The following is a 26975-nucleotide window of genomic DNA, read 5'->3' as shown; positions in this document are numbered from 1 at the left end:
GACAGGCACATTTTGGCTTGAGCCATGAAATGATATAACTATTCGGGATTTCATTTTGGAATAAAAGAAAAGATGGACTATATACCAAAATATTCATGGTAGCACTCTTCTGAGTATCAAAGAACTTGACACGAAATGTTTGAGTGTCCACTGATGGGAAAATGGCTGAAATTATTATATATGAACATAAAATATCATTACAATATGAGGGCAGAAATGATTGATATAGGTAATTCAGATAAATATGGGAATAGGCCAGGTTATGAAGGGCTTTAAAAGCCAAATAGAGAATTCTTATATTTGATCCTGGTATTCAGAAAGTCATGGGGAAAATAATCTCTTTAGAATCATTACACATAATATGAAATGTTTAACTAATCAAGATCCCCAAACAATGTGGCTCTCTTAGCACTTTGTTTAAAAAGCAAAAGCAAAACTTTGCAAATTAGATTCCCAAAGGAAATGACAGAGAGGTAAAGAGGGTAGTATGTTGTTAAAATCTCTAAATATTTTACTTTTCAAGGAACATGTCAACCCTACCCTTGTGAATTATTTGGATAACTACAGGTTAAGAATGGCATCTAGGGGGAAGCTAGGTGGCGCAGTGGCTAAAGCACTGGCCCTGGATTCAGAACGACCTGAGTTCAAATTCGGCCTCAGACACTTGACACTTACTAGCTGTGTGACCTTGGGCAAGTCACTTAACCCTCATAGCCCTGCAAAATTAAAAAAAAAAAAGAATGGCATCTAATTGGTGACAGAAGTGGAACAACCAGTAGGGAGACAGAGGGGGCAACCTTGGTTGGTTAGGGAGAAAGAAGCCCTATCATATCTCCTGTATTCATCTTGCTCTGAAACAAGAATTAATGCCCATGAATGGGAGAATATCAACAGAGTTAAACAGGAAAATACATGGTTCCAAAATTGTATTGTGGGCTTGGATCTTTGCCACCCAAACAACCCCTCCTCATCAAAAAGGGACAGACATCCCTGCTGCCCCCAATTCATCTTAATCTAATGCTTTATTAGATAATAATGGTCTTGTATTTTTCTAAAAGCCCTTATGAGAAGATTCAACTAGCGATTTTTTTCAATGAATTTGAATGATCACAAAACCTCCTCTCTCTGTGTTGACTAATTTTGAATACCAGATGTTCCCATGCTAATGCCACTGCCTTGTGACCATTTCCTATCAATTCATTAATTGCCAGCTGCTCAGCCAAACAAAAACCCCAGCTAATCAGATGGTGTTGGGGAAAAGCCAAAGAACAGCTTCCCACTTCAGAGGGAAGAGCATGGCAGCTTTCATTGGGACATTGCAAAGTTGCCCATAAACGAATAAACAATATGAAAAGAGCTACCAGGGACTAAGATGTCACGTGGTGGGGGCACTCTTACCTAACTCTGCCCTCTTCTACTGCCATGTTGGCAACATAATCAAAGGACAAATGGTGTTTTGTAGGCCTGACACTGATGGTGACACTAGATCTAATTCTGGTTGTAGTTACATGAGTTATGAGCTACCAATGCTAGTAATTGTGCCAGAACCACAAGTTACTATGTGCCTGGATTAATGATATTCCCAGATTCACTACTGGCTTGCAATTCATCCTGTCTTCTCCACCTAATTCAGTATCACTCATTATGCATTTTTGTTGGAAATGCTTCCCAAATGTTAATGTCCATTCATTGATTCAACAAACACTTACTGAGCCTCTACTGTGTGCATGACATTGTGTGGGAATGAAAAGAAATATAAGACACAGTCCATCCCTTTCCAGGATGCTTTTTTTTTTGGTGTTTTGTTGTTGTTGTTGGGTTTTTTTTGTGGGCCAATGGGGGTTAAGTGACTTGCCCAGGGTCACACAGCTAAGTGTTGACACTTAAGTGTCTGAGGCCGGATTTGAACTCAGATCCTCCTGAATTCAAGGCTGGTGCTTTATCCACTGTGCCACCTAGCTGCCCCCTCCAGGATGCTTTCTGATAAAGTGCAGATGCCCACAGGACACATTAAAGACGCCATTCAAACATCCAAAGGCCATATTCAAAACACTATCAGATCATCTCCTAGATTGGAATTGTGATCTCTAGCCAAGTTTTTCCCATGTGCCAAGGATCATCAAAACATCCTTTCTGGATGCCTAGGTGCTCTCTACACAGAGGGGGCCAGTAGCTTGGGTCACATTCTGCCCTTGTACCAGCTCAGAACTGCAGTAACAAAGTCTGCGGATGACTTGGACTAGGCCTGAGTACCCATGACAATTCCTACACAAACCCTCCTGCGTAAGCATTAATGTGACTCCAGAATTGTTTTCAGTATATCTATCTAATTTCATTGTTCAACTCAAATTGGGGAGGTGCTAGGAGAATATGCTTTCTAACTCTGTCTTGTGGGTCATGCCAAATACAGGAGGGCAATGAATACATGTGTCAATAATACAGATAAACCCTTGGTAGCATAAAACAGTCCCAATCCAATATACATCATTCCAGATATTCTTACCACACTCCTTAGAACATCCATCCATAGGTAAACTTCCTGAGAAAATGGGGTGCTCTCTCTAGTGCGTTCTCTCTCTCGCTCTCTCCTCTCTCTCTCTCTCTCTCTCTCTCTCTCTCTCTCTCTCTCTCTCTCTCTCTCTCACACACACACACACACACACACACACACACACACACACACACACACCAGAATTGAATTGAATCAAACACATATGATTATGGACTGTTCTTCCACCTAGCTATTTCCTCAGTGGGAGTGTTTTGATTCTGACTGAGATACATTATTAATTAATAGAACAAATAATACAGGGTAATTTCCACAGGCTAGGACAGTATAAAGAGATTGCACAGACCTTTAGGTCAGGAACTGGTATTGCTGGGGGCAGCTAGGTGGTGCAGTGGATAAAGCACCGGCCCTGGATTCAGGAGGACCTGAGTTCAAATGTAGCCCCAGACACTTGACACTAGCTGTGTGACCCTGGGCAAGTCACTTAACCCCCACTGCCCCGCAAAAAAAGAAAAGAAAAGAAAAAAAGAAGAAGAAAGGAACTGGTATTGCTGAGGGGACAAGCAGATGAGCCAAGTTCTCAGATCCCAAAAGTTATGACCATCTTACATGTTCTACTCATATATGGCCATGCTGGCCAGATTTGCACCTGCTATGGGCACTGTCACTTAGTACTTCTTGCCACCCAAAGGCTATGCTCAGTAGAGAACTCGAGTTCTTCCAGACTCAGGCAAACCTATTTGTTTATGGGCAAAGAAAACCTGGAGTTGGTCTCTACTTTCTCACTGCTAAACATGGCAACACAGGAAAGAAGATTCTGTGTTTGAAGACCCTGTGGTAGAGGGAACAGGGTGCTGGGCTTGGAGTCAGAAAGGACTAGTTTCAAATCCTGGCTCTGATGCTTTCCAGTTGTGACCCTGGGAAATTCACTGAGTTTCTAACCGTTACCCTCCACTGCTGTAAATGAGCGTAAAAATAAGCCTGTTACGGAGACTTGTGTCTTGTCCATCTCTGATCTTTATGTCACTCTCTCAGGGACTAACATACTGCCTGACACATAAGAGGTACCCAAAAAATAGATGGTGAATGAACAGAAAAAATGTAACATAGCATTTTACACACACACACCCCCACTCTGAGGCAGATAGGTGGCACAGCACATAGAGCACTAGACTTAACAATCAGGAAGGCCTGAATTCAAATCTGACCTCAGGCACTTACTAGCACAGTGACCCAAGGGGGAGGCAAGTCATCTAACCTGTTTGCCCCAGTGCTCTCAATTCTAAGATAGAAATAACAGCACCTACCTCCCAGGGTGTGTGTGTGTGTGTGTGTGTGTGTGTGTGTGTGAGAGAGAGAGAGAGAGAGAGAGAGAGAGAGAGAGAGAGAGAGAGAGAGAGAGAGAGAGAGATAATACCGTATATACAAAATTAAGATTGGAAAAATTAAGGCAAATCAAATAGCCCATAGTGGATAAAATCAAGTAAATGTATGACACTGGACAAGTCACTTAACCTCTATCCCTGTACTCAATTTCTTTATGTAGCTTAAGTAAGTCAAAGAAGGGAAGGTTCCTGGCTGACAAAGTCATAAGTGCTTTGCGTGTTCTCAGATTGTACTACTGCTTAAAGGGCCTCCCCTTTAAGGGATAGAAAGGAATGACTTCTTATATATACTTTTGGAAATATTTTAGAGAAAAGTTTGCTGTTTGGTCAAGAAGTAGGAGGTGGCAAAACTGATTGGCAAAGTTGTTTTTTGGATTTTTGGAGGGAGGAAGCCACATTGTTTGGGGACCCTTGATTAGGGAAGTGCATTTTCTGAATGCTCAATTGTGCAGTGAGAGAGCGAATGCACTGAGTGGCATGTTCATCAGAATTTGTGAGGAGCATTCAAACAAATACCATTAGACTGTCACATTACAATAAATACCCATCTGATTTGGATATGCAATCAATCACAGCTGTCTGGTTTTCCCCAACTTCCTTTTGAAAGAGCCAGGAAAATAAGCAAAAATACTGAATTAACAGAAAACTGAAATGTTCGACTCTGAGAAGGAAAGCAAAGAGAAATCATTTAAGTTAAGAGTTAGAAATCCTAGATTCAGGGAGGGCAGAAGACTTGAATTCAAGTCCAAGGTTTGCCACTTGCTAGCATACTGACCTAGGGCTTAATCGCACTGAGCCTCAGTATGTTCATCTATAAAATGGGAGGAGGAAGGGCAGTAAAGTGTAGGACTAGTGATCAATAAGGGCCATCCCTGCTCTGAGAGCCCATGAGGATAAAAATCCCTGGGTTTGGTCTGCTTCATCTCTTTGGATATTTATTGATTGTATTTGGTTTTACAGACAAGGCCTTATGACTTCTATGAATTAGTCAAACTGAATGAAACATCCCTGGGATTCCACAAGTTGGTCAATAGCTCTCGCCCATACACAGAAGCACAATAAGTACTTCATAAATACTTTTTGGTCGATTAACTGATTGACAGGGAAGCTTATTTTAAAAAAAATGAAAAATAAGATCCATTTTGCAGAAGAAAAAACTGAGGCCCAGAAAAGTCAATGCCGGTAGTAATGATGATGACCATTTAGCTTTGGGAGGTGCTTTACACATGTAAACTCCTTTGATTTGCTTCACAGTCCTGGAAGTTAGGAAGGTGGAGCAGTGGAGTAACAGATATTTTTGGACTGGACCTGTGATTTCATTCCCTCTATCAGGGCTAGAGAAAGCAGGAACACTGAGAGGTGGTGTTAAGTAGGTTGCCCTGGGTCACATTATCCTAGCAAGTACTTTACTGGAACCCAAGTCTTCTTGACTCCAAAACTGCCCTTCTATATGCACTATATCAGGTCACCTCTCCAGAGAGGTTCAAAGCTTAAGTAACTTGGCTAGGGTCACCGGAGTTAGGTTTAAACCCAGATCATTCCTATGATTCTACACAGGCTTTCAAAATTGGTTCAACCTCTGGTCTAAGACAGTTGCAAGAATGAACAGAAGTGAGCCAAAGAATGGGAGAATTCAAGGCCAAAAAATGCCAGCATTCTGTAGGTTTCCTTTCCCATGAAAGATGTGGCATCAGTGGAACAGGAGGAATGGAGGTGGCCTTGCAGTCACCAAGTTCTCTCTACAAACACATCCTTAGCAAAGGAGGTCATGAAAAGTATTTCCCAGGTCATACAACCAGAGGGAACACACAGTAAGAATTCTGCATCGAAAATCCCTGTTTGAGCTGCTAAGGACTCTGGTAGAGTCATTCTCGTCTTTACAATGTTCTGAGCATACACTTAATAGGTCCTTCTAGAACACTGAGTGAGAAGAAACAAGAGGGGCCTAGAGTGACCCTGGGAATAAAATGCTATTGCTAAATCAAAGTGGGAGCTAGAAGTAGTTCTTTGGGGTGTCACTGGTTGCCCACTATCAGAAAGTGGAAAGCTATCAGAAAAGTCTATCTGGGATAAAAAACAATTACAGGGGGGTGGCTAGGTGGCGCAGTGGATAAAGCACCAGCCCTGGATTCAGGAGTTCCTGAGTTCAAATCTGGCCTTAGACACTTGACACTTACTGCCTGTGTGACCCTGGGCAAGTCACTTAACCCCCATTGCCCCGCAAAAACAAACAAACAACAACAACAACAACAACAACAAAACAATTACAAAAGGTTTCAGCAAATTAATCCTTTTGGAGATTTCACTATATAAAAGCCATTAAATAGCTAGATTTAGAGATTTCTTGTGAAATGACTTCAGTCCAGGGCATTACTTGCCAAGTTTCTGAGGCAGGAAATTTTTATGGCAGGATTGTAATTCCCTGAAAGTAGGGTTTTATAACTGAAATGCTGACAGACCTTCAGCTACAGTGATGCTTACCGGTGACACTATAATCACATCCGATTATATTTTAGAAGGGAAGGAAGGTTTTGTGGGCCTGGTCATTGTGACTCTGCCTAATTTATAGTGTCTCTGTCAAAAAGAAATCAAATTTCATAGTTATGACATTTCTTTCTGAAGTACTAAATGTTAACTTTGCTGATCACACAAATTTCGGCAGGATGCCTGACTTCTAAATGGTAAGTGTGAAGCAGAAGGCATGATGACTTCATTCAAGGAGCTTATAAAACAATTTAGTCATACTCATTTAAAAGGCATTAACGGGGGCAGCTAGGTGGCACAGTGGATAGAGCACCGTCCCTGGATTCAGGAGGACTTGAGTTCAAATCCCAGTATCAGACACTTGACACTTACTAGCTATGTGACCCCGGGCAAGTCACTTAACCCTCATTGCCATGCAAAAAAAAAAATGTATTAATAGCATAGTGTACTAGAGACAAGAGTGCTGGGCTTGGAATCAGGAAGATCCAAGTTCAAATACTACCTCTGACATTTAGCAGCTTAGGACATAACGGATGATTATAGTATACCCTGTGGATAGAGTTCCCTATGCTGAGGAAATCAGACCCTTTACCTAATTTAGAAGTGCATGTTCACCTGAAGCAGAGTTAGTAAATCAGAGATACTTTTTTTTTGTACTAATGAAAACAAATATGTGGAACCTATAAAAAATGTCACTAGAGGATGCTGACATCTGGCAATTGTTGTTAGAAGGCCCTACCTTGAGGAGATGAAATTGATACTATTCACCAAAAAGCACAGTGTAGGAACGTGTAAGAGGTAATGTGATCCAATCCAAGTGTGAAAGTAGGTACAGCTGAGGTGGTTGGCACTTTTGAGTTGTGAATTTTCATGCTTTGCTGTTCTTTTTTAACCAGCTCTGTGATTTCACTGACATAAGAAGCTCCCTCTGTCACTCCATATTGGCACTAGCTCTTCAGTTCATCGTCCAAAAGGGTTGTCTGTAACGCTAAGCGACTAAATGACTTGCCCACTCATGTGTCTTTGTTTCTCTGAGGTGGGACATGAACTCAGGTATTCCAAACTCCAGAGCCAACTCTCTACTCTGCCATGCTCTCTTATTCTTCAAGCACTAGTTCAATATCTATCTATCATCTATGTTATCTATGTAGACAGTATGGACTATACGCATCCTGGAGAGAGTTAAATCCTTTAACCTCTAGGTCAAAGAGAGAAGTTTACAAAGATAATTGTCATCGTTGGATATCACTGTTAACTAAGCCCTACCCCCAGATGCCTGAATGACTCCTCTGGCTTGATACCAGAAAACTTCCCAACAATTATAACTATTCCAAAGTGGAACAGTCTGCCTCATGGGGAAGTAATGGCTTTGTCCTCATGGCAGGTTCTAGTAGAACTACGTGGCCTTAGGTACTATCTAAGACTTTGATTCTGTGACTTTTTGGCCCCAAAGGAAACTGGAAAATAGGCCAAGTTCTGAAATTGGTTGTTCAGTCGTGTACAACTCTTTATGACCCCATTTTGGGGTTTTCTTGGCAAAATACTAGAATGGTTTGCCATTTCCTTCTCTAGTTCATTTCACAGATGGGGAAACTGAGGTAAACAGGGTGAAGTGTCTTGCTCAGGGTCACACAGCTAGGAAGTGTCTGAGGCCAGATTTGAACTCAGGGAGAAGAGGCTTCCTGACTTCAGGCCTGGCACTCTATCTACTGAAGTGCCATCTAGTTACCCAAGTTCTGAAATGACCAGACCAACCGACAGTCTTACTCATTGCTCCTTCTCCAGGTCCTTCTTCTGGATTGCCTCTTTCTTTTAATGGTACTGGCCAACATAAAAATTTCAGTCATTTCTAAAGTCGCCCTCTCCTCTGATAAACCAGTAGACCACAAGTACTACTGATTCTGCAATATATCCCTTCCTACCTACATTTTCTGACTACATCACTCTGTTCCCCTTTGCTTATTCTATGCCTCAATCAAACAAGACGACTCAGCTTTCTCTAGATATTCCCCAGTCATGCCTTTGCTCTAAACTTTATGGTTCTAAGATGCCCTTTCGCTTATGTCAACAAATATGATCTCTTCTCTGCATTGCTCCCCACATTTCCTACCACCACTTCCTCGATTCCCACAGCCCTTTGACAAAATTATAATCTCAGACTTAGAAGGGATCTTCACAGCTCATACGGCCCACTGTGTCACCCCATGCAGGAATCCCCATTCTAGGCTCTCTCTTACAACAAGCCTCTGCCTGAATTCTCCCAGTGATGGGAATTTCACAGAAATAGATTTCCCGATGTCTAATACTTCTTCAGGATCAAGATTAATATATTACATTCTACTTTTGGTGCATTTCTCTTTTTCTCTAATAGTCTGTAAACTCCCTGAGGGCAGAGACTATGGCTTATTTTTGCATCCTTCACAGCACATATTTATTGGTTCAAATAATTTGCTGTCTCCTGGGGATAGGATTCCATGTACCTGTGAGGATTTCCATGCCCCTTCATACCTCTGACTCTTGTCTTTATATCACCTTGATAGCAGAGCCATTATCAATTAATGAGCATTTTTACACATCAAAATGATAATACATGTGATTTTAGGCACCAGAATTGAGGCGGAACATTGATGTCCTAGGCACCACCAAAGGAAAGTGATCACAAGGGTAAAGGGTCTCAAGTATATGGCATAGGAGGATTGGCTGAAGGAAGTGGGCTTGCTTGGAAGGACGAGATAAGATCTTTGGAGGGGTGACCAAGTATTTGCAAGATTGTCCTGGGGAAAGAAGGGATTGAACTTATTCTGCAAGACAATTACATGGCACAGTGGATAGAATACTGAATCTGGAGCCAGGAAGAATAATTTTCCTGAGTTCAAATTCAGCCTCAGACACTTACTAGCTGTGTGACCCTGGGAAAGTCACTTTACCCTATTTGCCTCAGTTTCCTTATCTGTGAAAAGAGAATAATAACACTACCAACCTCACAGGGTTCTTGTGAGGTTCATATGAGATAATCACAAAGTGTTTAGCACAGTGTCTGGCACGTAAGAAGAGCTATATAAAGCCTACTCCTTTTCTCTTCCCTTCCCCCAGAGAACAGAATCAGGAGCAATGAGGGGAAATTGCAGAGTTTAGCTTGAAGTAAGAAAAAACTTCCCAACCATCAAGACTATCCTAAAATGGAAAGGCAGGGAGTCTACCCTTCCTGGGGGTCTTCAGACAAAGGCCGCATGACCAGGTGTGTTGTAGAAGAGATTCTCAGTAAGGTGAGGGTTAGATTAGATAGTTTCTGATGCACCTTCCACAAGTGAAGGTCTGTCACTCAGCTAGATTATCCTTCCTGTACAAAGATAATGCCAGTGACTTCACCATGCACTTTGAATTCTTCCCATAATGGAAATGGATTTGCCCTAATCCATCTCTTCTCTCTCAGCCAGAGTTAAGAATACAGTTTGTGGTAATAATATACACAGGCTCACCCAGGAGTCACACCTCATATTCTCAACATTGTGCCAGTGAAATGGCACTCCTCACATATCCAATTTCCTCTTTAGTTACTGCTCTCACACGATTTCCTCCAGCATCATCTCCTAAATCCCATTGTTGCTTTTTACCTTAATGACAGAAGCCTCTGCCCTGGTGAGTGGGCTGTGCATCTGGGCTGCAGCAGCCATGTTGGCAATAGTATTGAGGTGGTTCATCTGATTCATCGCCATGGCAACTGATGCAGGAGGCAAGGTGACAGGCAGCAGTGGATGAGGCACCATCATAAATGGCAGGTCAAGCCCTAAAAGAGACATGGCAGTAATATTAAAAGTGTTACTCATTTCATTCAGGTAAAGCAAAACCACAATCAAAATGTTACTAAGGATTCATAAAAATCTAGATCTAGATTTATCTCACTGCCTTTTAATCACTAGACTCTCTAGCCTCTTGGCTTAGTGATGGAACTCATGCAATACTACATTGCTTTACAATAATAAAATTAGTGTCTTTTTTCTTTTCTTTTTAAAAATAAGACTCAGCCCGAAAAAGAAAACCTGCCTAAAATGAAAACTTAAATTAGCCCCTTGAAGTAAGTAATCTGGGTCTCCTTTGAATGCACATTAAACAAATGAGCTCCAGTCCTTTTGAGCCTAACAGTGTTGTGGGCAATTGTTGTTACCTCTGTTTATGCTAGATCTAAGAGCCAAAACTGGATGCTTAGAACTTGAGAGTCAGTTAAGCCAATCAGAACACTAAATTAATTCAGTCCTTTGGTTACAACCTTTAACTCTAACAGGACTAATGAGAAATGTTATTCTAGATCATGGCTCAAAAGGAAATATGAAAATGTCACGGTGCTTTTTAACAAGCCCACCCTTACCCTCTGACCAAGGAAACTAAGCAACAAGTGTCAAGTGCTCATGTGGCCATCTAGTAAAACTTTTTTTTTTTTTTAGTGAGGCAATTGGGGTTAAGTGACTTGCCCAGGGTCACACAGCTAGTAAGTGTTAAGTGTCTGAGGCCGGATTTGAACTCAGGTACTCCTGACTCCAAGGCCAGTGCTCTATCCACTGTGCCATCTAGCTGCCCCCTAGTAAAACTTTTTAAACAACATCCACCGCTCTTCTATATATAGGATTCAAGTCTGTATTCAATTCATTTCAACACAATCTCCATTGGTCTGTGTATGTAAGAAATGGAAAAGAAATCCTGGAGAATGTTTGTTTCCCTGGCATTACTCACTTCTTTGTATTGCCTTCATAGACATTCTAATAACAAATCCACAGTTCAAATGCTCAAGCGACTCACCTCTCCTCACTTTATGAGCCGAAACTTCTTTTTTTTTTTGAGACTCAATGAGGGCTAAGTGACTTGCCCAGGGTCATACAGCTACTACGTGTCAAATGTCTGAGGCCGAATTTGAACTCAGATCCTCCTGAATCCAGAGCCGGTGCTTTATCCACTGTGCCACCTAGCTGCCCCCGAGTTGAAACTTCTTGAGGAGAGTCTCCAGAAAAAGCTAACTTCACATTCTGAGATGGCAAAACACTGATGGCAAGTTAGTCATGCAAGTAAGTCTACCTCTTAATTAGCTACAGTGCTGTGAATAGAAGCTTGAGTTTGCTCAGGAACCCAGGAGAAAGCATCAATCCTTCACTCTACCCCTAGAACTATTTTGCCTGAGTTTGCAGGGCTCCACTCAACTCTTCCTGTGACATGCTGGCCTCCCTCACACTTTCTCACACATCACAACAAAGACACTAAAAGAACAGCCACCACTTTCTATAGGAAAACCCCTTCCATATATTTAGTTACACAGACTCTTGTGGCTAGGGTGGTAGAAAAGGCAGGATACATTTCATTTAGGCCCCCTGCCTGATTTCAGAGATTTAAACTCCTGAGAATGAAAGAGAGAAGAGAAGCACTGCAATGCTACATACCAAGATTCCAGACATGCCAGTTATCATATGATGGAGCAGTGGCAGGCTTAATTAAACAAAGGGCACATCAGTTACTAATGTCTCTAGGAAAGACAGTCTTGAAATAAACCATTGTCAAAAGCACACAACGATCAAAGCAGCTTTCTAAGTCTCAGAAAATGAACCTTCTACCTATTTCCTGTGACACCAGGTCCCCAGGGCGAATGACCGCACTGCAATCCCAGGAAAGTATTTGAGACTTTTTTTCCTTTGGCACTCAAAACTCACTATCTTCAAATCTTTTAAGGGGCAATCTATGAGACCCAACTTATCAGCTATGAAGCATTTCTTCTGTGATAAATAAATCATCAAAGATGTCTCAACACTGAGTTCTTTCTGTTACTGCAATGAATCACAATGGCCTTTCTTTTTTAAAAGACTAAAAGTTTGCCCGACTTTGTCCTCAAATGCTACTGACATACCCTGGCATTTTCATACTCTCATCACCATCCAGCATATGCTGCTCTAATGGTCTGCTATAGAACATAAATGAAGTTAATCATTGATTATCCTTCTCCTTACCCTTCATTTCACACTCAACCTAAGGACAACTTTCCAATGAAAGTTACTGCCTACATGGTCATCTCATACACTACCAAAGCTAGCATATCACCTGACTTTCATGCTGGTCAGCAGTTGATCTCTATCAGCACAAATACAAATGTGGGGGGAAATCGAGTCCCCCCTTTTACATCATACACTATCAATGCATCAACAAGCCTTTGTTCACTCTCTATACCTCCCTTACCAGCCTAATAATCTTTCCTCATTCTCCATAGAGTGTCAACATCACCCAGACACCATCTGGCCACATCAAGTCAGATGCCTACTTAAAGTTCAATTGACATGCAAACTAAATGCAAACTACAAACAGAATTTAACAGCACATCAACAATTTTAAGATCTAATTCATCAAACGATTCCAAAGACCATGCAGCAGGGCGTAAAAGGTACATGTGTAAATTCTGTGCCACAATGCCCACTGCTCGATAATCTATAATGTCCAAGACTCCAAAGTGACCTTGCACAGCGAGCCAACAGTGAACCCCATGTGCACCCCTCATGCAAAGTAGATGCAAATTTGGAATTATATCCCAAACTGAAAACATTAAACCAAGAAGCATCAGCAGTGCATCTCACTCCAGCAATCTGTCTCATTTAGTTATATGCCAGAAATGTTCTGAAGCCTTAAGAATATGGGCAAGAAGGGGCAGCTAGGGGGTGTAGTGGATAGAGCACCAGCCCTGGAGTCAGGAGTACCTGAGTTCAAATCCGGCCTCAGACACTTAACACTTACTAGCTGTGTGACCCTGGGCAAGTCACTTAACCCCAATTGCCTCACCAAAAAAAAAAAAAAAAGAAAGAAAGAAAAAAAAGGAATATGGGCAAGAGAACAAATCCTTATTGTTGAAATCAACACGATGTATTATCACTCTCCTACCAACTTCAGAGTCATCCTGCAGACCCCTGGGGAAGAATTCATTTCTTAATGTTGCCCAGCACCTGGGATCACCTCTGTGACCAACCATACCTTTGCTGTATGTTCCCTGAGATCTGAGACGCTGACACAGCTTAACATTAAATATTCCTCAGTTCCTGTCAATTTCAGTGCTCCACAAGAGAAACCAAAGTGTCAGAGAAAGTAGAAAGGGGGCTATCGTCTCACTGGTCTCTTGTCTGTAACCAAAATGGCTCAATTTCCAGGAAAGCAATATATAATAAAAAATTGAACTCACTGGTAAGAGTTTAAAATCCCCTAGAGCTGGGATCCCAGACCCTTCTGGCAGTCTAGTGAAGCCTACAGGCCCCCATTCAGAATCTTGTTTCAAAATCCATAAAATAAAATACAAATGATTACAAAGGAAACCAATTATATTAAGACACAGTTCTTCAAAAATATTTGTAAACAGGCTCACCAGATCCAGCTTAAGAACTCTTGGTCTAGAATCTGAATCCATCAATCTAGTTATCAGGCCCCTCCTTACATTCCATCCCATCACTTCCTTAAAAGGTGTCCCTTCTTATCAAAGAATTCAAGATCTTGAATTTCTTACTGAAAAGAATGATGGTGCTACTGCATATTCAAGTAGTCTAGTAGATTGGTGGTAGGGGGAGAAGAGGAGCTTTTATATTCCTTCTCTTTTAATAAGAGCAACATACTTACTGTTGGTCAGCAGGTGGTTTTGCTGCAGAGGATTGAGTGGATGGGCACTTCCAAGGCTGGCCTGGCCTGGCAGCGTGGCATGGCCTACATTGGGCTGGGTTACTGGAGTCATAGGAGACTGCATCTTTTCCTTGTCCCAGGGGGATTCACTTCCACCTGAAAAACAGTGGATGAAAGAGTTTAATACAGCAGTGATCCCTGAAGAAGCCTTCTGTTTTGGATTTGCAGTAACAAATACTGCCTCCAACAGAATCAGTCCTGACTCATGGAAGTGGAGTTTAATGCTGCTTTCAAGAGCTGCCAATGACCCTTGGATAGAAGCTACCCCTGGGAACATGGAAGCAGTCATGCTGTAAGCAAGAACCCCTTCTCTAACAGCTGGTCCATTCAAATCTGTCACAACAATAAACTGACTGGGGGTGGGGGGAGAGGTGCACCACAGTACAACAAATGCCACCATGTTTTGGAGTGGTTTCTTTTTTTTTTTTTTTTTTTTTTTTTTTTTTGTGAGGCAATTGGGGTTAAGTGACTTGCCCAGGGTCACACAGCTAGTAAGTGTCAAGTGTCTGAGGCCGGATTTGAACTCAGGTACTCCTGAATCCAGGGCCGGTGCTTTAACCACTGCGCCATCTAGCTGCCCCTGGAGTGGTTTCTTAAAGAGTGGTAGAAGAGGGAATTACCAAGACCTTGCAGTAGGAAAGAGGAAGGTTGGCCTTTGAAGGTGCCCAGATGTAGCACTCAAGAAGGTAATCAATCTCTTCATTAGCCCTGTCCTACTTAGGCATCTTTCTCTTCATATACAAAAAATGCACAGTGGCTACCATTAAAAGACGGGCTCCTGTTTGATGCTCCCCTTGCCTTGGATCACAGTAAAGTGCATTTGGCTATGCAATCTCCTGTATTCTTATAATGGCTTACAATGACATGGCCATTCAGGCATTACTTAGCATTCCCAGGGTAAAGCCACAGGAGTTTAAATTCAATCTATGGGGCAATGAAGGCAGCAGTAACCAAAGAAACCTTTCTAGGCTATCCATTTGCAATGAATGTTTTAGACCAAGTGGGAAAGCTCTCAAATTGAACTCTCCCGAACAGATTGCTGTGTAGGTGGAGCTGGCTACCTGCTTGATCCAATCAAATTACTCAGGAATCAGGAGGTCTGTCTCTCATCAGTGTGTCTGACTGAATGATAACTTCTCCATCTGGAAACACTGTGGCCTAACTCCTATCTCCTTGTATATGAGAAAGGTAGAAATTGGACCTGATATTTCTTGGGGTTTGCAAAAAAGAGTTTCTAGGGTAGCTAGGGAAAGGTCTCAAGATTTGCCTGAAAACCCTCTTTCCAGATTTAAGAAGCTACTTAAGAAGAAGCATTACTACTGGTGTCTTTATGATGGTATCCTCGCCCCTAGCCCCACACCACCTTGCTTAAATAAGCTTAAATAAGCATTTTGTGGGTCACTTCCCTGAGACTCTAGTGCCATAAACCCAGGCTGGGACGGTCCTCTAGTACTCTAAAGCTGGTCACTCAGAAGTCAATCTAATGTACTTATTGGTTTCCTGGGAGCTAGAAATTGGGTTTGAATTAAGATGAAATCCAATTTAGGGACAGAAGTCTTTCCCATTAGTTGGGAATGCTGGCTGGAATGAGCCACTGCTCTTCAAAAGTGAATGGTTTATTTTCACTTTTTCTCCTGATGTTTCCTTAAGAGGAAGAAGGCATTTTATGGTTGGCATGCTGACATAATTTAGCATTCACAAATTTAAAATTCCAATTAGAACCAATAAGACAGAGTTTCATGCAATGAGGAGGGATGGGGAAAATGAAAGCACATTGTAAAACTGTAAAGTCCTTAAGCTAACACTTGGCCAACAAACATGATCAAATGTTAAAGATCAATCGCTGAGCAGCAAAGGAATCCCTCCATCACTTTAGCCCTGGGTCCAAAGCTATGAACTGCCTTACCATTATAGAATGCTAATTTGTAAAATGATGAGCAACACACTGGCAAGGAAAGATCTATTTAGATGATACTAAATAAACAAACAAACAAGCAAATGATGCTACAGGGCAGGCCAAAAGACACCATGTTTTAATCACTTCTTGAAAATTGTTTCTCTATTTTTCACCCATTTATAAGATTTGATTTTTCACATATAATATAAATTCATTTCTGAAATATACTTATGCTATGGTACTGTAAATTCAAAACCAAAAATAAAGGAATTATTAAATACTGAACCCTTTAATGACTCTTGGCCTAACCAATATATAATACAACACTGCCCCATCCAAATGGCAACAGCATCAGGACTGGAAATTGACTATGCTGAGACCAAGTTCCACACCCAACAAATTAGCTCAAAGTAAACAGGCAGCTACCCTATGGTGTGTTGTGGTGAGGAATTGGGAGGATTGAAACTGGCCATTCCAAAAGCCAGGATGTAAGGATGTTCATGAACAGTCAGAATTGGGTCCTGATACTTGATTCTGTCTCCTTGTTGGTGATCATTGCCTTTATCAACAGCATCACATTGAGAATGAGATGCAAGAGAAGGACCAAGGTGGCTGACAATATGTTACCTGAGGTCAGATTAGCAGTAAGTAGGTATATAAGATGACACAGCCTACTTCAAAATGCTTCCAGACTAGTTCTAACCCAGTACTTCTATACTGGGTTATTCTAGGGGGCAGAGATTCCCATTTTCTGGATGCAGAAATGAAGGTAAAAAATTTGAGTCCCAGGGTTTCACAGTGAGTGAGGAGAAAATATCCTTAATAGAGCCCCTATCCTCTCAGACCTAGCCTGATGCCTTTTGCCAATTTGGGGAGGAATTATTGATAACAAACTGTGGTTACAAACAGAATTACAGGGGGCAGCTAGGTGGCACAGTGGATAAAGCACTGGCCTTGGATTCAGGAGGAACTGAGTTCAAATCCAGCCTCAGACACCTGACACTAGCTGTGTGACCCTGGGCAAGTCACTTAACCCTCATTGGCCTGCCAAAACAAAAACAAAAACAAAAAACAAACAAAATTACAAATTATTTTTAGAGTCTCTTCCTGGAAAAACATTTAAATTCATAAGTATTGGACTTTGGTGTGGAAAAAGAAAGCATCAGTAAGCCATGCTCTGGTGTTCTGAAGTAGTGACTTACTAACATAGCAAGAACAGAAAAGAGTGGGAAAATCTGACTATCTTTTCATATTATTTTCAATGTCTCCTTTCACAGGATGGTGACTGAAAACCCTACAACCTAACCCTCTTAGGGCTGCTTCCCTAGATCAGACCTTGCTCATCTCTTGCCTACGCTATTGCACTAGACTTCTAATTTGTCTCCTTCCCTCCAGTCTCTTGCCTCTGATCCATCCTTCACAGAGTGGTCAAATTGATAGTCTTAAAGCACAGGTATGACAAAGTCACTCCCCTGCTCAAGAAGCATGAATGCCTCCCACTGGCACTAGGATAAAACACAAACTCCTCTGTTTGGCATTTCAGGGTTTTCCTAGTCTGGCTTCTCCAGACTGAAAATAAATTACTACTCTTTCTGCACCCAGTGTTCCAGCCAAAGTGGCCTAGTAGTTGTTCCCTGTCCATGGCACTGTACCCGCCCCCCCTCCAATGCCTGGATGACACACCCACCCCATCTCTACCTTGCTGAATCTCTAACTTCCTTCAAGGTTCAGCTCAAAGGCTACCTGCTACTTGAGGTGGATCTTCCTCCTAGCATTACTGGTACCCTTCCCTAGCTAGGAATTACCTTGTACTTCCTTATCTGTGTACATAATCTTTTACCCTCAAGTAAAAGAAAGTTCCTAGAGGCCAGGGACAATGTCCTGGGAGCTTAGGAAAGGCTTGAAGATCATATCGTGTTAGTGTTCTATAAATTAGTATGGTACTTGTATTAATTAGTATGAATTCTCTCCTGCCATCTATAGCTGATCCGTTTAGTGCTTAAAAGCAATTTCCAGGGGACATCAAAATAATCAAGATTATGGACAGCAAGGACTGGTTCTAGCCAACAGATTGCATCTAAATAAAGCTCTCCATTGATCCTATCTGACTGATAGTTATCAGTAGCTCCCAAGGTAGCCACAATCAACCCTGACACATACGTAGCAGACAGAAATTGATAATTGTCTAAACATTCCCCAACAACCGGATGAGCTTGAGAAGGCAGGATTTGACTATCAGTGCCTTAACTAATGAAGAAACTGAAGCCCAGAGGTAAGTAGAAAAAACAGGAATAGAACCTCGATATCCTGACTTTTGGATCACAGCATGTTGGTGCATCATGAGAGAAAGCATGCTACTATGAACAGAGAGCCTCTGCCACAGACTTTGTGACCCTAGCCAAGTCATTCTTCCACGCTCCAGACTACTCTCCAAGGCTGTAAGTTACATACGAGTTACAAATCTGCATCAGAGAAAGGAAATGCTGGAGCTCCCTATGCTGATAAACCCACAAGTCTGGATCTCATCTACTGTGCCCCCCAAAACCCAACACTAAACTGGCTTCAGGAGACACTGAACTTAAACAAGCAACATCTTTATAATACGTAATGTTGTAAATACAGTTCAAATGTAATTTGCATTCATTGAATGGCTTCCTCTGAGACCATACTTTTAGAGCATCACTAATTGTCAGCTCTAAGAACTGGCAACTTACATTTGAAATTTTATTAGACTTCATGATTGAAAAGCAGAATTTTCCACAATGTCAAGTGCAGTTTTCCAGCATTTGGGTGGAAATCCCTGCTTCTGGATCCTCTTGAATCATTCTAATGTGTTTTCCTCAATGATATTCTTACTCATTTCCCAGATCCTCAGTATCTTCTTCTTGTTCTTGTCCTTCTAACCCTCTCACTCCCCCATCGTATAGTCAGTCATCAGTATTTTACTGAGCCAGCTCCTAACCAAGCCCAGCCCTACAGAGTTTATGGTCTGGCTCCCCTGGGTCTGGGGGAGAAGTAGGGGATATTCATAATCATTCCCTCAAAGCTTCCAAAATAGACTTCACTGGAACAAAATCAGTGGCCATGTCGGAAGAGACAAAACTTGTTAAAGACTCCTTTGGAACAAGGATTCAACTGTAGGGAACTCTCCAAGCTGCCAGAAGCCTAGAAATGGTATTCTATGTTCCCTCTAGCCTTGGCTAGGAAGGCTAGTTGTAGGGGAAAATGTGGGGCAGAGAGGCCTATTATTGCTTGATCTAGAAGGCATAGACAAAACATTGGGGGGGGGGCGGGATCAAGGCAGGATTGGCCTGTATTGCCAAAATGCTTAGGCTGCCTGAGAAAGGACATTGAAGCTGGAGTCTGAGGGCCTAAGTTCAAAGCCCAGCTCTGCTATGTACTACTGTCTGCAAGATCTTGATCAAATTGTTTAACCTTTATGGACCTCAGTTTTGACTTCTATTTCACGAGCAGATTGGTCTAAAGAGTCCTCAGGTCCTTTCTAGCTCTAAAGCCATGAAGCTTTAAGGACTCTCTGGCCAAAGGGGAGAATTGACCCCATTAAGTCCATACTGAGGAAACTACTACAATGACCAACTCAAGGGTCTCTCATGAAATGGTATTTACATGCCATACCCTCTACTCTCTGTCAAATATCCACCTACCTCAATTTTGACCTCAACTCATTGAATCAAGCAGAACCCCATGGTATTTCATTCACCTAATTCCAAGAGTTTTACAGAAATCTATGGCCAATTTCTACATTGGCCCCTTAACTCTATGAAACAAGTATGTTTAATGGTGGTTGCTTTTCACAGAGAAAGACCAAAAATATAACCGTAATCAATTAGACACTCTGTTCCTTCCTTTCTAGAAGAACTCTTATGCAACAATGTAATATTCATTTTATCTGGAGGAGAGATATTTTTCAACAATGTAACCTGTGACACAGTTGGTCATCTAATGAATCCACTATTTTCGCCACTGCTGTGTGTGCAAACCACATGCTTGCCTACAGCATATTGTTCTCAAAGTAAGTCACTGCCATCAGTTTGGTGTGGGTATTTGATATGGAAAGCTCAAACACTGGGTTTGCTGGGTTACTTCCAAACTCCTGATCAAGCAGCTCAGCAGACGTAATTACTGCTTGGCCTTGCCAAGGTTTTGAAATGTGCCCATTAAGTTGGCAATTCCCAATCTGTCTATCAGTCAGTCATACTTAAAAAATATGTCTGTCACAACTTCGGTTAAGTAATCTAGTGATAATTAAACAATAAAATTCCACTCAATACCCAAACCTATGGTCAATACTTTGTTCAAACTCAATCCAAGATGATTTTAGAAGCAGATGTGGGAAAGATGCTTAGGGCATCTGAGAATGTTTCCACACCAACTAGCCAGATGAAGAGAATGTATTGTAGGCATAAGAAAAACATTTAAAAACCAACTGTGTTCTGGGCAGAAGGTAGGATGAAGGCCATGGGGAACCACAACTTCTCTTAGTGAAGCAGAAGAGTAAATAGAAGCAGATGACACGACAGTGATTTTTCTCTCTGTACAGAAGGAAACGGAGGCAGCAACAACCAAAAAATGACCTTTGTCATGTGGGAGCATGGGGCCACATCAGAAGCCTAGACTGACAAAAGGGGGTGATCATATTGACAGGATGCAGAGTAACTTTTTTAATGACTTCCTTACTATTTCAGAATTTATGAGAACAGTATACACAATAGAAAATAGGAGAGAAAAATACAAGCAAGCCAAAAACAGGAAGGCTATAAAGAGGAATGGTGAAAGGAGATAGAATCTGGTAGAGAAGTAGCATTTTGTCCATTTAAAAAAGGAATATATATATATATGATCATGCCATCTAACTGGGAGACTAAAATGTGTAAAAGAATAGTAAGGAAAATGAGAAACTGATGGTCAAAGGAGAATTGAGGGGGAAAATTTTTTTTTTTTTTGGTGAGGCAATTGGGGTTAAGTGACTTGCCCAGGGTCACACAGCTAGTAAGTGTTAAGTGTCTGAGGCCAGATTTGAACTCAGGTCCTCCTGAATCCAGGGCTGGTGCTCTATCCACTGCACCACCTAGCTGCCCCGGAAAAATGATTTTAAAGGAAGTCAAATAACAGTTTTAAAACAAAAAAGTATGCCAGAGCATATTTTAAAACCTGCTTTAAAACAGCCATCTAAGAAATTAAAACTGAAAAGGACAAAGTAGAGAAAAATCAGAAGAATAATTATGCCTTTGACAAGAAAAATTTATATATTTTTAAAGGAAGCCTATTTTTCCCCAAAATTCATATCCAAAGTTGAGGTATGGATGAGCTACCAATGTTCATTTCTCTGCTCTAGTATGCACATTTCCTCTATTTCTAACAGTGTGTTTCACATTAAACCAAAGGGAAAAATACATCATTCTGTTAGGTGAAGAGTAACTCTGTTATTACTGAAAACTCAAGGAAACATTCCCAATAGAGAGTGACCAATGAAATAATTATTTGGATACTATGGCTATTGTTACTACTTGTTTATCTGTCAGGAAGTACACTGAAAGCTAAGGGCTTAAATTTAAAGTAAGGAAAATGCATTGGAGACACAAGGCAATGAAAATTCTTTAAGCCCAGCAAAGATCTACATAAGGGCACCCTGCATTTAACCAACTGGAAATTATTTGTCCAGCAGCATTCCATTCAAATTTGAAGAACAAAAATGTCTACAATTCTTGATGAACATGGAATATACCTTTTGATTAGTGATCTTCTTTTGGGTGTGTCTGAGGCCGGATTTGAACTCAGGTACTCCTTACTCCAGGGCCAGTGCTCTATCCACTGCGCCATCTAGCTGCCCCCACACGTTTCTTGATACAGTGCATAGTATGGAAAAACCAAGTGGTCCTCTCTCAGGATCATCCAAAGCCATCACCAACCCAGGTTAAACCTTTTTTTTTTTTTGGGGGGGGGGGGGGGACTAAAGCTCAAAGACAAGATTTTCATGGTGCATCAAGAATTCAGAGTGGGGGGATTATCTAAAAATGAGAATCTCTGACCCATACTTTATTATGTCTTTGGTTTCTTTTCCACACCATTTGATATAATTCACACAAAAAAATACAAAATGGCCCCTAATCCTGTATGGTACCCTTTCTGCTTCTGAGAGAGTCAAGGAAAAAAGGGAGAGAATATGTTTAAGAATCACCATTTGGGGGTTTCTCAGGTGCCTACTATATGCCAGATACCATACTAATTTCTAGGGGTATAAAGACAAATTGAAATGAGGAGAAGGAAGGAAGGAAGGAAGGGAGGGAGGGAGGGAGGGAGGGAGGGAGGGAAGATTATGTGTCAGGTGAGGCATGTGCCTCTGTTTGTGGGTGGGAAGTAGGGGGTAATAACAACTTGCAGATTAGGAAATGCTCCAGGTAGAAGGGAGACTGTGAGCTAAGTTTGGAAGGAAACAAGGCATTCTAAGAGGCAGAGGTAAGGAGGACAGTCAGTATGAAGTCATGGAGATGGAAAATACTAAGAATGTGCACACGTGAAGGACTCAAACAGGGCATAAAGAGGAGTCTTGGGTAGCAAGGCTGAAGAGGAAGGCTGGGAGTCAGGATGGAAGAGTCTCCAAAATGCAAAAGAGAAAGGTTTGTATTTGATCCTTAAGGTAATAGAAGATGAAGTTTTTGGAGCAGGGCAGTGACAAGATTAGGAGAGAATCTAAAGCTAGATATGGAGATTTGGAAAGCCTTTGAACAAAGGTGATCTTTAAATCCCTGTAAACTGATGAAGTCTCTAAGTGAGAGCTAACAGAGAGAAGAGGGTCTAGGACAGAGCTCTGAGCCACACCCAGCCTGATGGCCCAAGGGAAAAAGAAGCCCAGAGCTGCAGAAGCTCTTTAAGGGCAGGATTTGAATCCCCAGCACTTGAGGGGAAGTGTGCTACAGAGGTACAGAGCCAATTTAGAAATCAGGAAGACCTGAGTTCAAAACAGCCTCTAGGGGCAGCTAGGTGGCGCAGCAGATAAAGCACCGGCCCTGGATTCAGGAGGACCTGAGTTCAAATCCTGCCTCGGACACTTGACATTTACTAGCTGTGTGACTCTGGGCAAGTCACTTAACCCTTACTGCCCCACAAACAAACAAAAAACCAGAATAGTCTCTAATATATACTAGCTGCAATTAAGTAACATGGAAAAGTAACTTAATTTCCTGGCTCTAAGCAAGTCTTTAGGACAAATTCTTAACAATGTGTCAACCTAAAAAAAAACACCCTAAAACTAAAAAATAGAAATCAAAAAAATTAAATCAAAAAACAAAACAAAACAAAAAAACAAAACAAAAAACCCCAATGTGTCAACCTGCACTGATAAGGACATTTCCTTACTTGGGAACTCCCTAACTCTACCCCCAGGACTCAGCACAGTAAGCCATTAAAAATGCTTTTCCTTTCATTCAGTCTGGACCATTCTGGATTTGAAACTAACAACAGTAGCATTCTGTGACTGAAGGAGTATTTGTGGATGAGTAGACTGCTAATAGGATAGGGATCTTTTCATCACCTCTCATCACTGTTTCATTTGCACAACCTAACGGAAGGTGAGGCTGAGCCTCCCATTTAATTTTCTACAGACCAGTGAAGGGGGTACATCATAAGAATGAGTGCCAGCCTACAAGCACAACATCCCAACCGGTGATCACCATTCAACTCAGTCCCAAGCCCCAGAACAAAAGAAGGTGCAATAATGCATGGCCACTCACACTTCTAGTTCACAGGATGCCAACACACTGATATTAGAGGGGAAACGCCTCACGGGAGCTCCCAGCAAAGAATGGCTGGTACATTTGGCTAAGCATCAAGTATTCAGTTTCCAGGACTGACAGTCTGGCATGAGAAATGCATTTAGAAAAAAAGAATGCATCATTCACGCCTGGAACTGAAAGGCAGGGCTCTGCATTCAATTTCTAAATTAGCTTGTTCAAATTTTATAAAAATAATAGTAGCTTCAGCATTATTGACACTAAAAATACACACATATTCAAAGTTTCTTTGTCTCTGGCTTTTTTTTTTTTTTGCATTAACCTGTCAACTGTGAGGAAATATGCTCCCTAAATATTAAGGTACAGAAAACAGCCCACATCAGTGTTCCAAATAAAACATGTGAGATCAAGGTCAGGACAATTCATACTTATGCATTCACACACATTTTCCAAGCTCTGCCAGCACAATGTTGCACAGTGGACTATGGCCTAAGAGACTTTGTTGGGAATTGAAAAACTTCAAAAAGAAGTTTGAAAGAAATATTATTAGGACTCATTCAAATTAGACCATTTTAGAACTGGAAAGGACATTAAAGATCATCATTTTACAAGAACAAGGGAGGGGGCAGCTAGATGGTGCAATGGATAGAGCACCGGTCCTGGATTCAGGAGGACCTGAGTTCAAATCCGGCCTCAGACACTTAACACTTACTAGCTGTGTGACCCTGGCAAAGTCACTTAACCCCAAATGCCTCACTAAAAAAAAAAAAAAGATAAGAACAAGGGAGGACTATGAGCCTCAGAGAGGGAGGTGACTTTCCCAAGCCCACACAAGAAGAGCCCCAGTGAGCACACCATGTTGCCATCTCTGCATTCAATTCAATGGAGGCTGGACTATCCAAATGCACTTTCTACCTTCACTGGTACCTTCTTTTCTTCATCAGAGATAGATATATAACCATGAAGGATCATGGAACTGGACTTCAAGGGCATCTCCAAGACTATGAATAAGCTTGGGGCGGGGGGAGAGCATTGTAGCAGATGTAAAAGGCAAGATTTGACTTCAAGTCCTCTGACTACTGAGACAATCCTCTTCCCACTGTCCCATGCTTCATTTCCATGGTCAAATTATCATCAATACAGAAAGGGCTCAGGAGGGTAGGAGGTGGACAGATGCCTCCCATGAGGCACTGAAGGAAGATGAGGTGCAAGGTGACCCCTCCAGCTGTACCTTCTTACCTACAGTACCTTTTGGCTTGGAACCCTGGTCTTTTAATGGCTTCCATGAGCTCTTTCAATGGACTTGCTCTCTTAAAATAAATTAGACACTAGGTATATTGGGCTCAAATTGATAATCTAAAGTCAATGGTAAATCTCCATATTTAATCTAATAGAAAGTTAAAAACAAAAGGGTGACTAGGTAATAAAATGGATCTGGGCACCCTATTTAACTCTTTGCAGAATGATCTTATTGAAGCTATTTATCCTTCACATAGGGGAATCTCTAGAGAACTTATATTTCCTGAACAATGAATAAAAAAGAATTCTTTGTGGTGTACTGAGAAGTGTATGTGTGTTTAAAGTACATGAGAGCAAAACAATCTTTTTCCCCCTGTGTGTGCTTTGCTACAATATAGAAAAGTTTCTAATTGCATCATCTTAAAAATATTGCTTTCTAACACTGTCATCTTGTTGCTATGTATTTTTCTTTTGATCAGTTTAGAAACATACTCATATTGGCAAGATACACAGAATGTGTGGCTGGCTGTTACCAAGTTGGAAAGAAGAATGAAAAAGCTTTTGCTTATAATAAACTGAAGACAAAATGGATACCATGCATTGGGAGAAAGCTAGACAAATTGTGTTGTGCAAACAGAATGAAATATTGGTATATCACAAGAAATTATAAATATTATACTTCAGAAAAACACAGGAAACCTTGTATGAACAGATACAGAATGAAGTATGAAGCAGGACAACAACAATTTAAACAACAACTGCCCAAAACACAAAAAAACATAAAACCACAAAAAATGAGCCAAATACTGAGTAACTGCAATGACCAATGTTGTGCGAGAAAAGAGATGAAGTTATGTACCTCCTTCTAATCTATAAAGAGACAGGTGGCTACAGTTGGGAAAGGCTGCACACATAGAGAACCAGGTTGATTGCTTTTCTTAAACATTTTTCTCTCATAAAGGATGGCTTTAATTTTTTTTTTGGGGGGGGGAGGGAGAAGCATGGATATTTGGAAATGACTGATGGCATCAATAGCACAACATAGATAGATTTTGCCTGTGAAAAAGGAAATTTATACCTTACTTCAGATGAGAATAGTCTGACTTAACTGTCCTCATAATCGAGAAAAAGATTACTCTATGCTGAAAAAAATGAGATGTTTCCAGCACCTACTGGGAATTCACAAGTGGAAAGCTGCTTGGGCCTTCAAGCGTCTTGTCACCTATTGGTCCTCAGTCTGTGATTTTTTTTCCCCCTGGGACTCCGTGTTAAGTTTCAGCCATGGTGTGAGTATAGAGCACCTTGATTATCTTTTTGAAAACAATGTTGACAGCTTGCATACTCATACCAATGCCCAGTTACAAATTCCAAATGTTTTTTTCACATTTCTTGTGAGCAATGCCATCTGCCAGAGGTGGCATTTCATGGCTGTTTACCCTGACTCCCTCCAAGAATTCATCTGCCACTCTCTAATGCTGTCTGAATAAAGGGGATTAAGACTCTGATGCAACAGAGACTATTGATAATTTGGTATAATTGGGAAGAAATGAAGATAAATGAGGTTGAGGATGGAGAGGCAATTAGTTGAGCCGCCTGTACAGCTGTGTTCACGGCCTAGCTCCCCTGGCCTTTTCTTCAGTAAGGTATGAGCAAATTAAACATAATGACAAATACACACTTCTCAAAGCTCATGTACTTTGCAAAACTTGAAGGTGCACTTTTCCCTTTTGAAAGCTGTGTGAGCCATGCTTCAGAAGGCATTTTTGCCAGAGTGTGCAAGCACCCTTTGCTGCAAAAGCACTGCTGGGTCTGCTATTTTTCAGGAACAATTTTTTTTTGCCCCTCCTATTTATTTACTTTCATTTAACATTAGGTGGCTATTTATTTCTCCAGCACACTGATGTTCCAAGGCCTGGTTTCCTGTTAATCGTGGTATAACATTGAGGCCAGTCTTTGGTTTCACATCGTCAGATGCCAAGAATGCCCTCCATAGTCAAAAAAACTAGTCTCTCTTTGAACTC

The 26975-nt window shown here is 41.3% G+C and overlaps 1 protein-coding gene across 4 annotated transcripts in view; it reads right to left on the bottom strand.

Annotated features, from left to right (window-relative positions):
• DACH2 (dachshund family transcription factor 2) overlaps window positions 1-26975 on the bottom strand; it is a 403641-nt gene that overhangs the window by 79150 nt on the left and 297516 nt on the right. For all 4 annotated transcript variants that reach the window (XM_043974941.1, XM_043974942.1, XM_043974943.1 and 1 more), the window contains 2 exons: window positions 14008-14163; window positions 9993-10165 (listed from right to left, as the gene is read on the bottom strand). In XM_043974941.1, coding sequence (XP_043830876.1) covers window positions 9993-10165; window positions 14008-14163 — 329 coding nt within the window. The remainder of the gene's footprint in view (window positions 1-9992; window positions 10166-14007; window positions 14164-26975) is intronic.

This window comes from Dromiciops gliroides, chromosome X, assembly GCF_019393635.1.
Source record: "Dromiciops gliroides isolate mDroGli1 chromosome X, mDroGli1.pri, whole genome shotgun sequence".
Classification (NCBI taxonomy): Eukaryota; Metazoa; Chordata; class Mammalia; order Microbiotheria; family Microbiotheriidae; genus Dromiciops; species Dromiciops gliroides.
This window is presented reverse-complemented; position numbering and strand designations above follow the sequence as displayed.